Below are 22,875 nucleotides of genomic sequence, written 5' to 3'. Positions count from 1 at the left end.
AAAATTTATAGAAAAATATAGCAATATTTATAATATTAAATTAGTTTTGTTAAATGTAAGTATGTAACATTGAATATATTTTAATAGTTTATTTGTTTTATGTTGATAATATTGCTATATTTGTTTATAAACTTATACAAAGCTAGAGAAGGTTGATTAATAAAAAAGTCAAATCGATTTATAATATGGAATGATGTTGTATCCAAAAGTGGCTAGTACTATTGGTTGAGGTTACCGACCAATTTTAAATTTTAATTTTTAATTAGATATGTAATAATAAAAAAAAGGTGGCTAGCTTGTATCCGGTGTTTTATGAAACATTCCGAAACTTTGATTTTATGAAACATATTGCAAATCATAGGATGGTATGAAACATATTTAATCTTCATATAACTACGAGTTTATTTATTACTAGTTTCTTTTGTCAGGAAATTATCACGTACATTTAACATTTTCCTTTCTGATAATAAAAGGAATAAACAGGACATGTACTGATGTACTATTATCTAAAAAATGTACTGATGTACTTACATAGTACTGTACTGTGTAGAGAAAATGGAGTACTACACTACTACTACCATCAGATTTGCAAAGGAGCCCCCCTCTGAACCAAGGGCACGGACAGAATTCCAAACCACTCCACGGACCTATCAGCAGTTGGCACAAGGAAGGGAAACATTTTTAAAAGGGAAGGCCGGAAGCGCGTCGCGAACCGAATGCCGCGTGAAGCCGTAAGGCAGAGGCACCATAAATCCCATCCATCCATCCACCCCGGAGCCGGAGGACGGTGCGTGCGCCGCGCCGCGCCGTGCAGCGCATCATCCGCACATAATTCGCCGCACGCTCGCACGAGGAGGAGGAGGAGGAGCCGTTTTTCTTTTTTTTTTTTCTCACGAGAGGCGCGCGGGCCTTGGCCGGTGTCGGCCTCTCTGAGTCCAACGGCATTGTCTCCCCGCGGATCTCATACACCACGGCCACCACCACCTCCTCCGTCCACGTCTCCATCGTCTCTCTCTGAAAGTCTCACCTGCTAGCCTCTCTGTAGTGTCTGTACCGTGCGAACGGCGATGTCGCCGCGCCGAGGTGAGGCAATCGCGTGGTACGGAGGGGTAGCTTTGTAACGGCAGGTAGGCGCATCAGCGGTTATGTTGGTGTAGTACTTGGGCTTGCTTTTCACTAGCTTTTGGACGGTCAGTGGAGTGGACGGAGAGACTAGTAAGGCCTTGTTTATAGTTTCTAAACAAAAACTTTTTATCCATCACATCGTATATTTGACACATACATAGAGTATTAAATATAAAAAAAATCAATTACATAGTTTACGTGTAAATTACGAGACAAATATTTTAAGCATAATTGCGTCATGATTTGACAATGTGGTGTTACATTAAATATTTGCTAATAATGGATTAATTAGGCTTAATAAAATCATCTCGCAGATTCCTGGCGGAATCTATAATTTGTTTTGTTATTAGATTGTATTTAATAATTTAAATGTATGCACGTATATCCGATGTGACAACCAAACCAAAAAAAATTTCCCCAACTAAACAAGCCCTAAGATTTTCTAAGGTTGCACCCAGGATAACGAGTGGGTCGACCCACGAACCCACTTATAGATAAAATTAGTGAGTAATCCACGAATCAATTATTAATTTAACATATAAATAGATTTATGGGTTGGTCCACATCCTTAGATAAAAATAAACCGGACCACGACATTGCCAGTTACTATTTGGCATATAAACGGGTTGGCGGGTGAGCTTGTTTGCATCTCTGGACTCTAGTTGTGTCGTACGGAGTGTACTAGTATTTGGCTTCGGCACCCCGTGGAGTGCGTGCGTACCTCCCACGGTGTGGTGTGATACGTGTGATTTGTGCCGTTAAACGTGACACATGGACCTTTTTTTTTCTGAGAAACACACATGGACCTTGTTGATAGTAGTATTTTTCTAGTTTTGCCGTTGTCACTCTAGGCAACCCACAAATTCACAAGATTTGGCATGAAAAATTAAATCTTCACAAGTAAATTTCATTTTGGGTCACTTTCATTACTGTTTTGGTTTAGACCACACTTTAAGAAATATTTTTATTTTGAACTAAGTAAATTTAACTTTGTGGCATTTTAGACCACCCTAAACTATTTTTATCCATTTGTATCTACTTGTCATATCAAAGCAATAGTCTACGTATAATTTAACTATTTTTAGTCTATGTAAGGTTCATTGACAAGCAAAAGTCGTCGTACTCGAAATTGTTCATATGCTTGATAAGAGAGTCAGGTAGTCTAAAGTAAAGTAAAGGTAAAATTATCCAATCCAAAATAAATACGTTTGTTAAAAGTTAATCCAAAACAAAATATCGGTAATAAAAGACAACCCAAAGAGAAATTAACTCAATATTCACAGCTATACCTTTGGCTTTCACCGGTTAGGTTACGACTACAAGAGGAACACGACTGCAACATAAAATCACATCGATCCCATGCTCCCTTGTCGTCAAGCAGCAGCAGCAACAATCCAAGCACACATTACCGTAGAAAAAAAGCCACTGGAACACGTAGACAGATGGACGGCTGATTGAGCGAACAGCAAACAAAGGAGACGTTTGGGGCACACATAAACTCAGGAAAACAACACGGCAGCAGCTAGCAACAGGGCGTACCACCTATTTTTTCTACAAGATACACGAGCGACCACGTATTGCTCGGACCTGGAGTTTTATCAAATGCGGTATATATGCGTCGTATATACCCCGGGCCCTCTTTAACTCCGACAAATATGTGTTCAGAAGAACAAGTCGTTGCTCTGTAATAATAAGTGAAGCAATCACTGGCTTAAATAGTTTCCTGACCTGTTCATCACCTTCCACCTGAGATAATGAACAGAGAAATCAGATGCAGACAGGTGGCAGATTAGTAGATGTTAGAGACTTGTTAGTTGCCTGCGCATCAGGGCGGAAGGCTTGTGATTATCCTTTTTTTTTCTTTCCTTTTCTTTACAAATGTTCACTACACTTTTCCAGGATCTTTGAACAATTTTTTAGACCAAAGGATATTTCTTCTTTTTCCTAAGATAATCTCTAGTGCTGCTTGCGTCATTTGTGCCAACTTTTATTGTTTGTTATAAGCCCGAAATGGACCTACCAAAGTACCACATATAAGCTGAACCACTTGCCCTTCAAAATGGTTGCAACACGCAGAAACTGAGCTAGTGGAATGGAACAGTTTTTCTTATAAGTTGGAACCCCAAATTATCTGGACATATACATATTGTTTCAACAGATCATAAAAGCTTTTGTGACTAATTAATTGCACACATTGCACGAGTTATTCTCACCAGGTTAGTGTTCCCTCCACAAAACGTAAAGTCCACCTTTCTCCCAAATCCAACCAAGAGTCACAGGAAACAAGGGGGGAAAATAGAACAAAATTCTTGGCATGCAATGATGCAACTAAGTACAAGTCAGGTGTATATCACAATCTAGAGAATATATGTATAGGTATATAAGTTCAGATGCTTGGTTGGAGAGAGCTTATTCCAGTTAGGTACCTTTGCTTTTGCTTTCAGCAACAGGGCAGCAACATCTCCCTGAAGCCACAAAAAAGGGAAGCAAAGAAACGAAGTGGACTGGGCAGACTGACCAGTAAACACCAGGAAGAAGAAAGAAAAGGCCTGGATGCTTTGCGTTCATCTGCATCCAATAATACTCCAGTAGTCCACAGTCCAAGTAGTGTGTTCTCTTCTCCGAGTCTTTAGTTTGGCCGGACCCACGTTGGCCAGTTGTTGCTCACTGGCAGAGTCCAAATTCCAAGTCCTAACTATGAATTCCTAGCAGAATATTGGGCCAGCCATTCATCAGCATCACTCATAACAGTCACTATGGTTTTATTATGTTTTTCTAAGGAAAAAATGAGTGAGTTTCTATCTGGAATTTTCTGTTCCTTCTAGTACAAATCTTGTCAGCAAATCAGCAATTTAATTAACCACCCCAACAACAGATCATTATAGTATATTCTACCTCTATTTCTTGAAAAAAAAAGGGGCTGCAATTCATGTGATCTGTGCACGGGTTGGTGGCATAGTGGCATTAGATGTTCCCCCACTATACATAAATCATGATTTTTATAGATGATCATGTTCTAAAAAGAGAGATAATTATAGGTGATCAGATCAGTTCCTGTGCAGTTTAGCTAGCACTTAGCTGTGTTTGGCCCGGCACGGTTGCAGTTGCTCCGGCTGCATCGCCATCGACTAGACTAGCCAGAGCTTGGCATAACAGTACACAGTATTTTGCTATATAGTACGTAGTAGCATTGATTGGTGAAGGTTGGAAGATTTTGATGTTCATACAACAGGAGGGCCCAGGTAGACATGCAGCAGCAACAAATGATGTTGAAAATGAGCCGCTCCAGTTCAGTGCCAAGCTGCCAAAATCTAAATGCTTCCGGAACAAAGTTCTCTGAAAACAGGAAAGGTCAGATTACATTAAAAAAATGTACAAGAGACCAGAAAGGTTTCATGGTGTGTACATTCTTATAGATACTGCTGATTTGGATCAAAATTGATATAAAATAACCGATAACTTGATAAGTACCACGAAATATTAGCATAAACAGACAGCCTGACCAGTTTCACAGCCATTTGGGTAGTTCAGTTGCGCAGAAAACATCAGAACAGGCTAAGAAATGAATGCCCATACAACACCACAAGATCTGAGTATCGAGATAAAATTGGTACTCCCTCCATCACATACTGTAAGTCGTTTTAATTTTGTCCCAAGTCAAAACTTTTCTAAATTTAATCAAATTTATAGAAAAATGCACCAATATCCACAATAACAAATAAGTATACTATCAAGACATATTTCATGATGTATTTAATGAAACTAATTTGATATTGTGGATGTTGATGCATTTTTCTATAAGCTCGGGCAAGTTAAAGAAGTTTGACTTAGGAGAAAACTAAAAATGACTTGTAATATGGAACGGAGGAGGTATGTACTAGGTAAGTGACTAATTGAGTACTTAACCATGATGTGATATTATAATTCTGCAAAAAAGGTAACACGGCAACATGCTCTTTTTGCCATTGCGGAAATGTAATAAAACACCAACACATAGAAATGACAAATAGGCGATTAAAGCTGCAGTCATTTAAATCAAAAGAATGAAAAGTTCCACAGGCTAGCTTTGATTCCAACACCTTTGAGGCTTTGAAGCTCTTATCGAATCAATGTTGATGCCTCATGGAGAATCTTCCTTCAGAACAATTCCTTGGTCCATATGTTAGGTGCCCATTCTCTCTCCTTTTCTATTTGCAGGGCAATGATAGCACAAAAATGTTTTAAGTGAAATGCCAACAAATCATCTGTCATGCTAGAATAATCAAAAGGGAGCACACAGAAGTCTACAACATGTAATTCATAACCACTTAAGTTTCTCTCCATCTTTGCACGAGTCAATACTGAATATCATGTACAGCTGTATGATCCATACATCAAGTCACAACAGCACAGCACAATCTAACTGATTGGTCACCGACACTTAAGATTCACTGTTCGTCAAGGCCTTCTTCTTTATTTCATTGTCCTGATCCGTTTGCTCGGATAGCAAAATCTTGCTCAGATCCTCAAGACATAATTCATTTATGGGATGCCATAACCATAGGCAGTTTTGCCAGATGCAGTCAAATAGCTCCATTGTTAAGATCGTAAAACAAACTTTCATTGTTGTGTTGTGTACATTACATGTTGAATAAGTAACAATGAAGCTACCTACAAAGAGCAGGCTAAGATTGATGTGTCTCTGCTAACTGGAGTTCTTACAGGTTGTTCCATCTTTCTTGGAAAATTACGGAGAACAAATATCACCATTGTCTGCTTAGTGTTCTGACAGGTTGTTCCATCTTGCAAACTGAAGTTCTGACATTGTCTGCTTAGTGTTAGTGCCTATATGTTATCTTTAGATCGCCCGTCTTTTAAGTCCCGTAGGTACTGAACACGATGATCATCAATTCCTTTGATGAGAAACCATTTAATCATGGTAGTGCAGGTTACCTTGTCTGGTTTGCATCGTTGTAATTTCATTATATCAAGAACATCCCACATCTCCGCCAAGCACCCCACCCTCCCAAACGCGTCCACCAAACAGTTGAAGAACACAATATCCAACGTTATGTCAGAATTCTCAACGATTCTCAACACTGTCTTTATTTTCTTAACATCCCCAGCCCTTCCATATGCTCGAACCAACGAGCAGAGTGTAACACAGTTGGGCTTTATACGCTCAGATTTCATCAATCTAAAAATATATTCCATCTGTTCAAGGTCCCCAGCCCTTCCAAATGCATCAATAACTACATTGTATGTGACTATTGTCCAAGAATAGTAATACTTCTGCATGTATTCCATCACAGCTCCCATCTTCTCATACATTTTAGCTTTACCATAGGAATCAAGTAAAATATTGTAAGTCTTAATGTTTGGGGAGATACCGGAGGCCTGGAACTTCTCATAACAGCTTTCCATAGTTTCAATTTGACCACTGCCACCGAAAGCTCTGAGAGTAGAATTCATTGTCCATACATCAGGCTTGCAATTTTCAGTCAGCATCTCCAGAAGAGTTGATTCCATCTCAGCAAACCTTAATCATAAAGCATCATTAGTTCAATGAAATCGCATCAGGAGTAACTACAGATTTGGAAAGAATCAGAAATGCATTTCAATTACGGTAATATTCAAATTCTGGCTGTTCTTGAAATTAAGATTCTCTGAAGTTCTCCGCATAAAGTTAATCGCATTTTCAATAGTTATTTGTATCAAATATGAGAAAGGCATGTTCATATTTTAAAGCATGAATTTTACTATCAATTACCTTCCTGCTTTCCCATAGGCATCAATTAATGTGTTATAAGTCACGACATTGGGACGGATACCCGCCCGCGCCATATCTTCCATCAAATACTTGACCCGCTCAAAATCATAGGCGTGCAAGCATGACTTGATGAGAATGGAGTAGGTCTGCACATCAGGTCGGCAACCAGGGGTGGCCTTCATCTGCTCGAGCAAGGAGAAGGCCCTGTCGAAGCGGCCACTCCTGCTGTACGCGGAGACGAGGGCCGTGTAGGACTCGAGGTTGGGAGCGCAGCCTTCGTCCACCATGGCCTGGAACAGCTCGTGCGCCCTCTCCGGCTGCTTGCACTTGCCCAGCATGGTGATCAGCTTGACGTATATCCCGACGTACGGCCTGTACCACACCTGGTCGCGCATTAGATCGAACACCTGGTCGGCAATGGACACGGCGAGGTTAGCGGGAGACACGGGTATAGGCTATGATGGGATGGAGGCAGTGGTGAGGGTGAGGACCTTGAGGGCGGAGTCCCAGCGGAGGGCGGTGATGCGCTCGTGGAGGGCCTCGAGGACGGTGCGGGGGAGGAGGCGGCGGGTGCCCTTGCCGGGCTTGCGCTTGTCGAGGACGGCCTTGGTGGCCTCGCGGCGGAGGATGACGGAGAGCGCCTTCCGGGACGCGATCTTACGGTTCACTTCCTCCTTTCGCCGCCGCTCCGCCTCGGCCTCGACCTCGCCGCCATCCTCCTCGCCTCGCCGCCTCCTCCTCTCCCCCGCGGCGCCAGCCAAGGAGGAGGAGGATCCCCTGGTGCGAGCCGGCTCGCGCCCCGCGGCGGCTGGCGGTGGGAGCAGCGCGTCGTGGCACCGGCGCGCGGCGGTGGAGGCCGCGATGGTGGTGGAGGAGGAGGAGGAGGGAAGCGCCGGGAATGGGGAGGCCACCGGCGCGGCGGCCATTGCGGCGCGGCTCGGAGTAGCCGGAGGCGAGGGCGAGCTCGCCTCGCTGCAGTTTTGCGCCGGAGAGCGGCGCGATTTTTCGTCCGCGCGGGGAAGAAGAGGATGAGGCTGTGCTTAGTGACGTGGCAACGAGAGTAGTCAAGCGTAACAGGACAGGGAGGGGCACCAAGTGACCGTTGGATGAGATAGCGACGCTCCAGATCTCTCCTCTTATGGAAGACAGGCAACCAGCCAGATTTAACACCACAGGTTTAGCAGATTTCACGGACAATTTTGGGTAGATTTGGATTTGATTTATACTAAGGGCCCATTTGAATTGTAGGATTGAAAAAACGGAGGAATAGGAAAAACACGAGATTTTGGTAGGATTGCAAGTGTAAAACAGAGGATTACAAAACATAGGAAAAATATAGGAATGACCGTTTGATTAGACCGCAGGAAAAATGCAGGAATCACATGAGAGATAGACTCAAGGAAAGTTTTCCGAGGTTAGAGTGGATGTTAACTTTCCTACGTTTTTGCTCTAGAATTGTAGGAATAGGAAAGTTTCCTACGTTTTTCCTTTTCTCGTTCCTACGAATCAAAGACATGAATAGTGTAGGATTTCAATTCCTTTGTTTTTCCTCCATTTTTCCTCCAATTCAAAGGAGGCCTAACTCTTTGTTTTTCGTCGAGAAGTAAGAGCCCCTTTGAATCAAAGGAATTATGAAAGAATTTCATAGAATTGAAATCCTACAGGAAATTTTTCTATGTAACCCTTTGATTTAAAGGATTGAAGTTTTCCAAATCCTACAAAATTCCGATGGAATGGCTTGTTGCATATTGCATATAGGTTTTGAAGGAAACTTAGCAAGAGGTCCAACCTCTTGGTAAAAATCCTTTGAGTCTATCTCTCTCATCCGATTCCTGTGTTTTTCCTGTGGTCCAATCAAACGATCATTCCTGTGTTTTTCCTATGTTTTGCAATTCTCTGTTTTACAAACACATTCCTGTCAGAATCCTATGTTTTTCCTATTCCTCCTTTTTCATTCCTACGATTCAAAGTAGCCCTAAAATTATACTAGTAGTTAACACTCTTTGTTTTTTGTCAAGAAGTAAAATTATACTAGTAGTTAATAACATTATTGATCCATATTTTTCAGACACAAAATACTCTTATTCTTCTCAGTCCTCTCTTCTCCCCTCTTCTCAAACACACTTTTAACACAATTAAACAGCGTACAACCTTTTTTTCTCTCCCAGCAGTTAGCATGAAAAACTATAATCCAGATGATAGAACTTAACCGTAATTAAGTAATAAAATAGATTTAGGATTTACTACACTTATTATCTCAACTCTCAAGTTGTCAAAAGAACAGTGCAATTATCACGCATCAGCTCGAAATTTTCAGCATCTTTGGCGCTCAGTTGGGTAGAACACTAGAACCAACAACCGAAGATATAGATTACTTCTGCATTATTGCCCAGAGAGAGTATTGGTCCATACAGTCTATGATTTACTAGCTAACTATTCACAAGGCAAGGATCACGCTGCACGCTTGAGCCTTTGACTAAACATGCACTTGAACAGGCAGATACATTCCCTGAACACGCACATCAGAATCGCCACCGAGATGGGTGGCCTATCACATACAGAAACACCACTTTTATTCCCTCTCTACATGAACGAGTCGAGGTATCCAAAGGAGTGGACCATTCTGTAGTGCAGCAAGCTGGCGTACACACGGTCGCACACTCCGACGAACAGTGACTCGTCGTCTGGGCTAAGCGAGATGCCGGAGATCTCGCCGAAGAAATCTATCTCCTGCCTCTTCTTGTAGTCCGCAGCGGCGCTGTAGACGTGCACGAAGTCAGCGGGCTCCGAGAAGAGCATGAACTGGCCATCCGAGGAGTAGCGGATGCAACGGATAGCGCCAATGTTGCCCCTAAGTACTGAGAGGGAGGTTGACAGGTTTCGTACGTCCCAGACGCGGCAGGTCTTGTCTTGGTTACCGGTTGCGAAGGTGCGGCCATCAGGGTGCCATGCCGAAGCAAACGAATAGTCCAGATGGCCAACTAGGGTAGAGGTTACCTGAAGAGAAGGATTCAGCGTTCAATGTCACTATCCAGATAAACACCAGAACGGAACAATTCTCAAATAAAGAAAATCAATCTCTCTTGAAGAAGTTCATATACTGCATAATTTTGTTATAGGTCATGGAAGCAAAATGCCTGTGACTTGTCAAGAAAAGGGTAAGACCCTAGCAGTCCAATGTGCTACACTAATAAGCATGGAGAGACAGGGTTTGTCCAAGTTAAAACGAAACAAAACAGAATAATTAATATCTTTTTTTGAATTTTCAACGGGGGGAGAATAATTAATATCTACAATGAATATCTAACAATAATGGTTGAGAATTGAGACTAGGCCAGACAGTGGCGAAGCCAGGATTTATATATTAGAGGGGCCAACCATAAGGTCAATGTATCTAGAAGAAAGCTTATTGCTGCTTGGTAAACAATGTACTGTATGCATGATCAGTTTTCACCCCCAACAAATGGTGGCCTCGGAATCGACCTTGTGTGAGCGTCTAGGCGGTTTATCCCCATCCATCCACCTCTTTAGTAAGGCTGAGTTGTTTTGGGCAACTTCTCCTTTTTCATTAGCTACTACCCAAACGGTTAAATAAATTGTTTGTGCAAAAGTTTTTTAATAGAAGTTTGTTAATCTATTTTATAAGTTTCTAATAATTAATACCTAATTAATCATACGCTGCCGCTAGAAATATACTTCCAATAACTGAATCGAACGTACCCTAAGAATTGCATAGTTGAATCATGCAAGAGAGACTTAAACACAATTTATGTAGTTCGTCTATACTAGAACTGAGATTTGATACACTACAAAACATCTCAATTACTTCTTTAATTTGAAGACTTCATCTTGTTAATTGGTCACATCACATCAAAAGCTTCGCCCAGCTGCATGCGGGAGTTAGTGAGTGCTGATCGATGCTCCCAGCTAGAGCCATGCATATGCATTCAGCTACACATATGCATGCGGACTTAGTGAGTTGCTAGCTACTGATATACTCCTGCATCTGTTAATTATTTATCGAGAGAGAGATTGAGGGGGGAGGGGGGGGGGGCGGTTTCGATCAGAGGATGAGGGGTGGCAGGCTGCGGATACATGTGAGATACGTCCGGATAGGTATCCCGTACGTATCCCTCTTTTTTCTCTTTTTCAGATAATTAAAATAAACACCGATACTCTTCCGATACGGTGGGATGCGGACCTGATACGGGGGAGCCCTAAATCGCGTAGGAACAAAACCGCATCTCTCTCCCCCTCCACCCGCGCCGCCCCTCGCTCTCACAACTCACACTGCCCCTCTCTCCTCACTACCCCAATCCCCATCGCAGCGCCGCCGCCTACACCGTCGCTGCGTTGCCTTGCCGCCGTCTCTGATCCGTCCTCCGCTGTCCGCTTCGACCGGCGCCCAGTGCCGTTGTCTTCCTTCGATCCCAGCCTCCGATGACATTGAGGACTTGAGGTAAATGAAAATCCCCTCCAAGTTTGATCTGCATCGTGCATAGTGTTCCAGTTCCCTTTTTCTTAGTACAATTGCTGTCGTCTTTGATAGATTCAATGGATTTTGATGCATCGAGACTGCTAGAACTGTCACTTGATGAGCCTGACCCTGAGAGACTGCTAGATCTTGGTGCATTGGACATATAAGGTGATGGGCCTTCATCCACTTCGGTTCCAATGGATGAAATCAACAATCAATTTATCTAGTCTTGCTATCTAGTTATTGAGTTGAATTTGAAGTCATGGACAAGTTAATTCTAATTAGTTTAGCACTGTGGTTATGTTCTACTATTGGTTTATCTACTATGTGAAAAATGTTGTCTACCATCTATTTGAAGAACTATGTTATTTTCATGATTTCATCTACTGTGTAGTCTTGCACTTATTTATGCATGCCTCTTCAGTGAATGGTGAGATGCTGTGAATATGTCGTACTGAGATATATATCATATATATGATGATCGGTGCATTGGTGGTTTGATGCTGTTGTGCTGCCTAATTTTTCAGTCCATATTCCACACTTAATTTATTTTGTATTTTTAATTATATATATATATATACACGCGTATCCCCGTATCCATGTTTTTTAGAAGACGGTGTATCCCGGTATCGCCGTATCGCGTATCCGTATCAGCCTATCAGGGTAACGTAGGTGTCAGGCCCTCCCCGGCACCCCCCGTGGCTTCGCCACTGAGGCCAGACGATGTGAGACTGAGCACATGTTAGCCATTTACCTTTCCATTTCTTGAATCAACAAGAAGAGCATCCCGATCATCTCCAACTACTGCCAGAAGTTTCCTATCAGGGCTCACAGATGTGTGCTGCATAGGAGTAGTAAGGAAGTCAAACAAGGATGGCTGGACATAAAAGCGTTGTGTGGATATTGAAGAGAGATGACTTACATTTACTGGCCAGTTATAACTGAAGTGGTTCAAGAGCTGAAATGTTTCCATGTCAAATTCACGAACACCACAATCATTGTTGGACACGGTAACACGCAAGCTTCCACTACATGGACAATTTTAGGGCTTTAGATTTCTGTAATGATAGGTACATCTTCAGCCAAAGATTTAAGCTGGTATATTTTTACCTTGCAGATCTGTGTATATCTATCGCATTTGTGATAGCATTGTCGCTTAAAGTTGTCCTTGTGCAGAACTTAACATCACGGTCTCCCACAACCTGTACAAAGATAAAAAATATTGAGCACGTAAACCTGATATTTAAGGTTTGCCTTTTCTATTTAAAAAAACAATATTCATGGTTGCCTCTTTTATTAAGAAAAGGTAAAGGATCCCCAAACCTGTAGCAAGACTGGCAAATACTGAGCATGTAAGCCTGATGATACTCATGGCTTGCTTTTTTTTCATTAAAGCAGGTACTTATTATAAAGCAAAAGTAGGGGAAACAGCACCTTACCTTGCAAATTAGTTCTCCCTGAAAACCACCAGCAACCAATAAACCCTCATTCACTGAAAGTGTGCTAACTTGAACCCCGCTAAACCCTTCCAGTAAACTGCCAGGGTGTTTCTGTGTGACAACATTAATTTCAGAATAATTTTACATAAAAAAACAAGAGTAATTGAACTTGGGAGAAACATCACTAATAAAAAAAAGATCTTTAGTTCAAATAAACACAAGCAGGAAATGAAAAAGAAGAAAACCTGCGCAGGAGCAACATGCCCGGAGAAATCAAGAACCTCTGATAGATTGTGAGACAATGATGACCAGTGGCCTACTGTGGAATTTGACATGAAGTAGACATCATGCTTCGACGTTGCCCATAACAAATTCCTAAGCTACAGAAGCAGTTCGTCAGTACTGAGCAGCCTTGGGACTCATATGACAAGACAAATTCAGATAGCTGCTATAAAGAAGAATGGACCTCATAATAATGAAGACATCAAGGCAAAAGTGTTTAAGTTTGCATCATTGATTATATCCAGTCATAGTTCAAAATTCGCTTGTATGAAGAACTTTAAACTTAATTTTTCACTGGCAAGATTGTGTAAGCCATGATTTCATGTGTTTAACAGTTCCATGAAAACATCCAAGTATTTAGCCACTACAGCATTCCCTTTGAAATATCCCAAAACCTTTTTACCAACATAACTGAACCAGAATCCTGCAAAACAATTGAACTAATTCTATGCTCTGGAACAGTAGTTTTCTTGTTTAGAGGCCAATTTCACAATTTGTTAAAGGTTCCCTTTCCCTAATGATCATACAACATTTTTTATCTTTGTAGTTCTTATTGACATGGCCACATACGTAAGACAAGTAAATGAGGTGTAACAACTCCGATGATACACAACTAATGCTAACAGCTAAGAAAAATAGCTTATCCCGCATTAATCTAGTGGAGGATTGATAAAAAGGAGTATTTGTCAGCTAAGAAAGAATGCAACTCACCTGAAAGTGGAGGATTGATGGCTTCACTAATCTAGTGTTGTAGTGAAATTCATAATACTTGCTGATCTTATCCACTTGCTTGCATATCTGAAAAATGTAAGATGCATTTTTTTTCAGGAATTTGGAACATCCATAGAGCAAAAAAAACAAACATTGATAGATAAAATTTCATGATAATAGAGACCTTATCCATGAGCTCTCCTGATTGAGGGAAGTTTTCGTAGTTTTTGTACTGTACCAACCTAGCTTTTCTGTAATCGCTCCTGGTTATTTGTAACCTCTCCCATGGTATACCTTGTATATCCTTTCCTGCTCTTGCTTCAGCTGCTGATGTATCAGTTATCCTAGTGAGCTGCACAGAAAAAAAAACACTTTGTTTCAACCTATTTTTATTTCATATGCACAAGACCATTTAATGAACAATCACATCTGAATAATCCTAAAGATTGAAGCAAACTCATCATGCTTCTGTTCGGATTTCACAGTACAGAAAAGACCAAAGGAAAACACAAGAAGTTTGAACAAAACAGATAATCTTTATCCTTGACAAGCTGTTGCATCCGATTCTCCAGCATCCTGTGATCTGGCAATTAGATAGGCATGTTGACCCACATGGGCACTATCAGTTATCACATATGCCAAAAGACGGGCCCAGCTGAGTCGGCAATTAATTGAATAGGTGAACTGATCTAACTTTGATCAACAAGAACAAGACATGAGTCCTATTTCCTGGTAGAAAACCATATTTGATACTCATTGGTCTTAGCCAATTCAAAAGGCACTGAAAAACAATGCATCCACAACGCCGGGCCAAGATGGGCATAGAAAAACTATGCACTATACCCCTTTTATGAAAACGACCTAACAGAGAGAATGGTATGCCATGCCATTATTGGCTGAAGATAAGCACAACCTAGGTAGCAATCTAGAGCTGCATGATTGGGCAGAAAAAATCTACTCCACAAACACCGTTGACATGAAGTCTCTAGTTAACGAAAAGAATTCAGCAACCAAGGACTAAATGGGAAAAATTGTCCAAATGCAGATCTGCCCTATTAATCAACTAAAATTAATTACACATACACTTGTTTAGAGTACATCACTGCACTAAGGCTCCCCGTGCAATCGATGTGTTTTTGACTAAGTAAATTCCCCACTTATCATATATAATAACTGTTTATAGATGCCAACTTAGCCTTTTCTACTTTGTCATAACAAAACAATCAACTGCTTAATTTTTTAACTTATTTCCTATGTGTCCTTTTCCACACGATGCATCCTAGCAGCAGCACTGCAAAACATTAGAAAACTAACCCTGTATACCTATGATAGCGATCAGCAGGGACCTGATTCGGAGCAGAAGGCTATCCTGTGTCCATGAACAACCCTAGATACTAAGCTCCGACGCTTATCGCGACATGCTACCCACCAAACGTAACCCAATCTCGAAGGTTAAAAAAAATGAAAAAAAAAAGAAGGAATGGAACCCTCAGACAAATCAAACGAGAACCAAGCCAGAACAGTGACACGGCGGCGGCTCAGATTCGCGGCACGAAAACCACCAAGGCAGCCACCACCAGCAGCAAGGAAGGCGTTACCGACCAGCGCGTACTCGTCGTCGCCGTCGCCGCCGTCCCTCCTGTCGCCGTCGCGCGCCTGCGACTCCTCGCCGCCCACCTCCACGTCCATATCGCCGTCTTCCGAAGCCGCCCCGTCAGGGTCATCCTCCGCCATGTACCCCGCCACCGCCGCTCCGTCCCGCACGGCCGCCGCCATCGCCGCCTCGCCCCCCCTGCACACACGCAAACCAAAACCAAACCAAACCCAACTCAGATCACACAAACACAAACACAACAAACCACAACCAGCCATCAGAACCCGGGATTACTAGACCTCTCGGCTGAAGCAGATAAGAAGCCTCAAGAGGTAGGGTTCCGCGAGCTCTGCTCCGCCCCCCGCGTGTCGGCGGCTGCTGCTGCTGCCGCTGCCGCTGCCGCCGCTACGGATCGGAAGAGGAGGAGAGCGAAACGTGTGGATGGGAGGGGAGGCGCACGGGCGGCGCGTTCGCCTTTGCTTGCCTTTTTGCGCCGTGCGGCGATGGCGAGGCGCGTAGGAGAAGGAAGGCAAAGCTCGATCCGGAAAGGATAATAGGAAGGTGAGGAGAGGAAGGAGGATGGGATGACAGTGACGGTGGTGCGGAATGGGTGATTAGGATGTGTTCGGCACTCTGATTTCCCAACTCTCCTCTTTCATTTTGACGTGTATGTTTTTTAAACAGCTAAACGATGTTTTTTTTCACTAAATATTTCTATATGAAAGTTGCTTTAAAAAATAGCTAATACTGATTACTCTCTTCGTCCTAATAAAACTCAACCTAGAACTTGGATGAAATTCGTGCATACTAGAACTTGTCCCTAGAACTTGGATGAAACATAATCTAATAAAATAAATCTGGATAGAGAAAATTCGTGCTAATAGACCGTTTCACTTTTCGTGTATACTGATCATGTTGGGAACCGGCTGAAACGAAAGTACTCCCTCCGTTTCAAAATATTTGATACCGTTGACTTTTTAGTACATGTTTGACCATTCGTCTTATTAAAAAATTTAAGTAATTATTTATTCTTTTCATATTATTTGATTCATTGTTAAATATACTTTCAAGTACACATATAGTTTTACATATTTCACAATTTTTTTTAATAAGACGAACGGTCAAATATATGCTAAAAAGTCAACTGCGTTAAACATTTTGAAATAGAGGGGTAGTACAGTACATTAGATAGGGGCCAAGGTAAGCCACCGCGTGAGATGTGATGGGGTGAGGAAGGGGATTAGGACGAAGGAGATGGATGGCTGGGATATATATAACCTGGGTAGTCTCTAGAAGAAGTGGATTTTTGCTACGTGCACAGCGGTTAGGTTTCTGTGTATCGGTCTTATATCAAAAATTACGAAAAAAAAATTATAAAAAATAAGTCACGCATAAAATATTTTTCATATTTTATCATCTAATATTTTTTTATTACTGAAAGCGCATCCATCTATCCATTCCCCTCATCTACATTACGATCATACGCGTAATGCTCCTTTCTAAAGAAACAGAAGAACCGTTTTCCCAATAAGCAACGTGCCCTAAAGCTATAGATTGCTACCTAGGTTGCTCTTTTAAAATTAAAAATATTCATATTTTATCATCTAATAAACAAACAAAATACTAATCATATAAAAATTTTAAATAAGGTGGACGGTCAAGCGTTTGACAAAGAAACCTACTTGATGGAATGAGTAATTTTCTTAGCTGAGAATATCTAACGTTGTTTTATTGTTCACTTGATGGTTTTATTGTTCTTGAGGTATTTTTATATGGAATGGATTTGATCATTATCTATAATAAATTTTGAGTCGTGGGTTTAACATCTTATATATAATTTCAAATAGTCCTTTGGCGACTGTAACAGATACCATATACACAAAAAAAACGTAGCAAACAACTAAAGAAGCTTGTCATTTCACTATGTCGGTGACATGGGACCGGGAGTATCATGACTCGAGGCTTGAGGCAGACACAATCGCCCACGTGGCCTGGCACCCTCGGGGGACGTCGGGCCCGAGGGTGATGTGTGCGCCCACCTCTTGGTCTTCCCGAGGGGGGGGGGGGGGGTCGGGCCACTCCAGCCTCGCCCCCGAGGGCTGAGGCGCCCCGACCCCTCGCGTTTTTTACTCCACGTGTATGGGTTAGGTGAGCACAGCGGGGCTCACCTAACCGCATTTATTGCACCACGGCTAAGCGTGTCACGCCGCACGAAATGCAGTGCAGTGCACTCGATTATCCGGTCTGTGACCAGTCACAGACCGGTCAAATCGCGGGTTAGGTGGCGACAGGCGGTCAGACGCATGCTTCGCCCCATCCTGTCTAGACGAGAGCTCCTAGGCACTCGTCCCCGGCTGGAGCTAGCGTGTTACGTCCCAGAGATGACACGTTAGCCCCGATCGATATATGCCAGGCTTCATCCTAACCATTACAAGCAAGATGTTGTTTGAAAAAGGGCAAACATGCACGTTGCTGAGCCGGCGTGTGGTGGACAAGAATGACCGATTTGTGACCGGTCTGACACTGCTCATGCCGTCAGTACACAGCCGCCTTCCCGCAACGTGCCCGCCTCAGTCAGAAGTGGAGGTAGGTATGTGCCGTCCCATCAGAAGGATGTTCGGAGGACGACCGTGCAAATCTCCGTCCATTTATGAAAAGAAGAAAAGTCCAGTTTGGAAAGGGAGGGGTGCATGTGGTATCCCCTTGAAGTATAAAAGGAGGACCTTGCCATAGGTGGTGGGGGGTTGATTCTCTGAAGATTCAGAGTTTAGAACAAAGGAGAGGTCGGCTCGCACTTTGTAGCTCCTTCATACACAGATCCACCAAAAACACAGGAGTAGGGTATTACGCTTCTCAGCGGCCCGAACCTGTATACATCGCCCGTGTCTCGCGTTCTTGAGAGGTGGCGATCTTTCCACGTACCGAGAGAGCTTGAGATCTCACCCTGAGCCCCCGGCCGAACCGGCAAAGGGGGGCCTGTGCGGCCTCCCGGTGAGGGGCCACGAGCTCCGTCATCTGGCGCGCCAGGTAGGGGGCTCAGCGTGTGTTTTCTGAGCTCTGGCACTTTTCCGGGTGCGTCAAGCTTTTCTTGATCAGCCTCATGGCTGAGCAAGCAAAGGCACCCGACCTCTCTCCCAGTGTGAGTGGCGACGACGGGGAGCCGAATCCACGCCGTCGAGCTCGTACTCCACCGCCCCCTCCTCGCCAAAGTCCTAAGCAGGGGGAGGCGCTCGAAAGGGTCGAAAGATCCGCGGTTTCACCGATCGCGGGCGATGGAGGAGAACGGCGAGATGGGGAGCGTCGCCTCCTCGTCTACGGCGACGGCAGCACGCCCCAGGGTGCGCTCCAAGCTGCGGGCGCGCTCTTACGCCACCCACCTGTCGTCCCTGACCCGGAATCTCCAGCCCAACGATGGCTGGACGACGTGGCCAAATTGGTCATGACGGCGCGGCAGCGCCTAGATGTTGGTGGGCGGTCCTCCGCCACCAAGACCTCTGGTGCTGCTACCACTGGCTCCGCGTCGTCAAGACGAAGGGCACGACGAGCGGCGGCCGCTGTTCGCCGTTCGGTAGCCACTCCCTCATCGACTCCTTCGACCCGAGAAGATCTGCGTAGGGAGCAGGACGCCCGCGCCAGCCTCGAGCGCCGGCGTAATGACCGAAGTGCTGCCCACGCGATGGAAGGCGCTTCCTCGTCCAGAGTGTCACCTCGACACGGACGCGGGAATCAGCCCTCCGTGCCCCCGGTTGGTGGTGTTGGCTGTAGAGCCTTCGTGGCGAGTCTTCGGAATGTCCGTTGGCCCCCAAGGTTCCGGCCCACCATCGCCGAAAAATATGATGGCAGCGTCAACCCCGCCGAGTTTCTCCAGGTCTACACGACCGGGATTGAGGCCGCCGGGGGTGACGACAGGGTCATGGCGAATTTCTTTCCCATGGCCCTGAAGGGGCAAGCACGGGGTTGGCTAATGAACTTGCCACCCGCGTCTGTCCACTCCTGGGAGGATTTGTGCCAGCAGTTCACCATGAACTTCCAAGGCACGTATCCGCGCCCCGGTGAGGAAGCGGACTTGCACGCTGTACAGCGAAGGGACGATGAGTCGCTTCGATCGTACATTCAGCGGTTTTGTCAAGTCCGCAATACCATACCATGCATCCCTGCACACGCAGTAATCTACGCGTTCAGGGGGGGTGTGCGGCACAACCGCATGCTCGAAAAGATCGCCTCAAAAGAGCCCCAGACCACCGCAGAGCTTTTTCAGCTCGCGGACCGAGTGGCTCGCAAGGAGGAGGCCTGGACTTGGAACCCCTCCGGTTCCGGAGTGGCAGCCTCGGCCGCCCCCGGATCCGCCGCTCAGCCAGGACGGCGTGACAGGAGGAGGAAGAAGAGGTCAGTCCGTTCCGACGACGAGGGTCATGTCCTCGCCGTCGAGGGCACTTCACGGGCCACCCGAAAGGGGAGGCCTGCGAGCGACAAAAAGAAGGAGGCCAGCGTCCCCAGCAGGGAGCGCCCTACCGGCAAGTGGTGCACCGTCCACAATACCTCCCTCCATGACCTTGCGGACTGTCGCGCAGTCAAAAGCTTGGCTGAGCGAACAAGGAAGTGGGAGGAGGAGAGGAGGCAGGAGCGCCGGGAAGGCAAGTCCCCGGCGGTTCCTTCCGGCCGTCGGCGAAGTGAGGCCAAGCAGAAGGCCCCCGCCGAGGACATCGATGATGACGATGATGACCTAGGTTTCCAAGAACCTGGGGCCACCATTGCCACTGTCGATGGGGGAGCGTGTGCTCACGTCTCTCGCCGGAGCCTCAAGGCCATGAAGCGAGAGCTTCTGGCCGCGGCCCCTACTCATGAGGCGACGCGCCGGGCGCGGTGGTCGGAGGTTGCCCTCACTTTCGACCAGACCGACCACCCACCGTGCGTCGCCCGGGGAGGGCAGATTGCGATGGTGGTTTCCCCCACCATCTGCAACGTGAAGTTGGGGCGTGTCCTCATAGATGGGGGAGCGGCCCTCAACATCATTTCCCCCGCGGCTTTTGATGCCATCAAGGCCCCGGGGATGGTGCTCCAGCCGTCCCAACCGATTATCGGTGTGACGCCGGGGCACACTTGGCCGCTAGGTCATATCGACCTCCCGGTCACCTTTGGTGGACCCACCAATTTCCGCACGGAGCGGGTAAACTTCGATGTGGCGGACCTCAGTCTGCCCTACAACGCGGTCCTGGGGAGGCCCGCGTTGGTGAAGTTCATGGCGGCTGTCCACTACGCCTACCTCCAGATGAAGATGCCGGGCCCCGGTGGCCCCATCTCTGTCCATGGCGACCTGAAAGTCGCGCTTGCTTGCATGGAGCAGCGCGCGGACCACCTCGCTGCTGCGTCTAAGCCCGAGGGTGGTGACGAGAGGCTTGGCACCTCCGCCCCCACTGCCCCGAGGCAGCGGATTGTCACATGCGCCGAGGTCCCCGTCAAGGAGGTCACACTGGGCGACGGCCCGTCCAAGACCACGCGAATCGGTGGTCTTTTGGACGGCAAATAGGAAGACGCGCTCGTCTCCTTCCTGCGGGCAAACGCTGACGTCTTCGCATGGAGACCGGCGGATATGCCCGGGGTCCCCAGGGAGGTGATTGAGCACCGTCTCGCCGTGCGGCCGGGCGCAAGGCCGGTCCGGCAGAAAGTGCGGCGCCAGGCCCCGGAACGTCAAGCCTTCATCCGCGAGGAGGTGGCGCGACTTCTGGAGGCCGGATTCATCCGCGAGGTCATCCACCGGGAGTGGCTGGCGAACCCGGTGGTCGTTCCCAAGGCGAACGGCAAGCTTCGGATGTGCATCGACTACACCGACCTTAACAAGGCATGTCCTAAGGATCCTTATCCCTTGCCTCGCATAGATCAGATTGTCGACTCCACAGCGGGGTGCGACCTTTTGTGTTTTCTAGATGCATATTCTGGTTACCATCAGATTCGCATGGCTAGGGAAGATGAGGAAAAAACTGCGTTCATTACTCCCATAGGAACTTATTGTTATACGACAATGCCCTTTGGGTTAAAGAATGCAGGTCCTACTTTTCAACGTACTACTCGAATTTCTTTGGGTAGCCAATTAGGACGTAATGTTGAGGCTTATGTCGATGACTTGGTTGTAAAAACGCGCAACCAGGAAACGTTGCTTTCAGATTTAGCGGAAACTTTTGAGAGCCTCTGCTCCGCCCGTATAAAATTGAACCCCGATAAGTGTGTGTTTGGTGTACCTGCGGGCAAGCTTCTCGGGTTCTTGGTCTCTGCCCGAGGCATCGAGGCCAACCCCGAGAAGATACGAGCTATAGAGCGAATGCGCCCCCCCAGTAAACTTAGGGATGTACAATGTGTCACCGGTTGCATGGCCGCCCTAAGTCGGTTCATATCGAAGCTGGGAGAGAAGGCGTTACCCTTATTTAAGCTCCTCAAGCGCTCCGGGCCGTTTACTTGGACGGAGGAAGCTGAACGCGCCCTCACTCAGTTGAAAGCATATCTCAGCTCTCCTCCGGTTCTAGTCGCCCCGGAGCCAAACGAGCCTCTGCTACTCTACCTAGCGGCGACCCCCAAGTAGTTAGTGCAGCGTTGGTTGTGGAGCGCGATGAGGGCAATCCTCACTCCACGCACCCCCACCCTGTGCTGACTTGGCCCGGGAGCGAGCAGGGAGGAGAGGCCCCCGAGCCGAACGGTGGCCTAAGGCCCCTGGCGACCGGAGTCGGCCCTCTCCCCGCTCGTCAGATGGTGCTGGGCGCCCCCGACCCTCAGGAAGGCCCCGAGGCCACTGCGGGAAGGCTGCACCTATCGCCCTCTGACCCCGAGGCTAACCCTGTACCGATTCGACCCGGGAGGGAGCAGGGAGAAGAGGCCCCCGAGCCGAACGGTGGCCTAAGGCCCCTGACGACCAGAGTTGGCCCTTTGCCCGCTTGTCCGACGACGCCAGGAGCCCCCGACACCCAGGACGGCCGCGAGGCCACTGTGGGAAGGCCGCCCCTGTTGTCCTCCGACCCCGAGGTCATCAGCACAGAAGACGAGTGCGCCCCGAGGGGCCACTTGGACGAGGAGCGCCCCGGGTATATGGCCCATAGCGAGGGGGATCGGCCCCACCGAAAGGTGCAGCGGCCTGTCTACTTTGTTAGTGAGGCCCTCCGGGACGCCAAGACCCGATACCCTCAGGCCTAGAAGATGCTTTACGCTATTCTGATGGCCTCGAGGAAACTGCGCCATTATTTCCAGGCGCATCGGGTCGCTGTGGTTACGTCTTACCCCCTCGGTCAAATCTTGCATAATCGAGAGGGTACAGGACGAGTGGTAAAATGGGCAATCGAGCTTTCTGAGTTCGATCTGCACTTTGAACCACGCCACGCTATCAAGAGCCAGGCCCTCGCCGATTTTGTGGCAGAGTGGACCCCGGCTCCAGAGACCGTCTCAATCCCCGAGGCCGGCACGGACCCCTCTCAGCTGCCTCACGCCGCCCACTGGGTGATGCAGTTCGACGGTT

The 22,875-nt window shown here is 46.3% G+C and overlaps 2 protein-coding genes across 3 annotated transcripts; both read right to left on the bottom strand.

Moving 5' to 3' along the window:
* Positions 1 to 4,057: 4,057 nt before the first annotated feature.
* LOC4340271 (pentatricopeptide repeat-containing protein At5g48730, chloroplastic) lies at positions 4,058 to 7,912 on the bottom strand. 2 transcript variants are annotated; one of them, XR_001546402.3, is made up of 4 exons: positions 7,366 to 7,912; positions 6,875 to 7,281; positions 5,205 to 6,643; positions 4,058 to 4,461 (listed from the first exon to the last, which is right to left on the bottom strand). XR_001546402.3 is itself a non-coding variant. In XM_015785808.3 (3 exons), exons 1-3 carry the CDS (start codon positions 7,798 to 7,800, stop codon positions 5,950 to 5,952), a joined length of 1,536 nt encoding a protein of 511 aa, XP_015641294.1. In that variant the 5' UTR covers positions 7,801 to 7,912; the 3' UTR covers positions 5,024 to 5,949. The 2 variants fall into 2 exon arrangements, 1 of the variants encoding a protein (XP_015641294.1); XM_015785808.3 differs by lacking the exon at positions 4,058 to 4,461 and having other exon boundaries at positions 5,024 to 6,643.
* Positions 7,913 to 9,220: 1,308 nt separating this feature from the next.
* LOC4340270 (uncharacterized WD repeat-containing protein C2A9.03) lies at positions 9,221 to 15,963 on the bottom strand. Its single transcript, XM_015788009.2, has 10 exons — positions 15,677 to 15,963; positions 15,386 to 15,575; positions 13,968 to 14,135; positions 13,784 to 13,870; positions 13,036 to 13,170; positions 12,791 to 12,901; positions 12,462 to 12,553; positions 12,274 to 12,379; positions 12,106 to 12,192; positions 9,221 to 9,871 (listed from the first exon to the last, which is right to left on the bottom strand). Exons 2-10 carry the CDS (start codon positions 15,557 to 15,559, stop codon positions 9,458 to 9,460), a joined length of 1,374 nt encoding a protein of 457 aa, XP_015643495.1. The 5' UTR covers positions 15,560 to 15,575; positions 15,677 to 15,963; the 3' UTR covers positions 9,221 to 9,457.
* Between the last annotated feature and the right edge of the window lie 6,912 nt (positions 15,964 to 22,875).

This window comes from Oryza sativa, chromosome 6 (genome assembly GCF_034140825.1).
Source record: "Oryza sativa Japonica Group chromosome 6, ASM3414082v1".
In the NCBI taxonomy this organism is placed as follows: Eukaryota; Viridiplantae; Streptophyta; class Magnoliopsida; order Poales; family Poaceae; genus Oryza; species Oryza sativa.
Note: the sequence above shows the minus strand (reverse complement) of the source record. Positions and strands in the feature narration are given on the sequence as shown.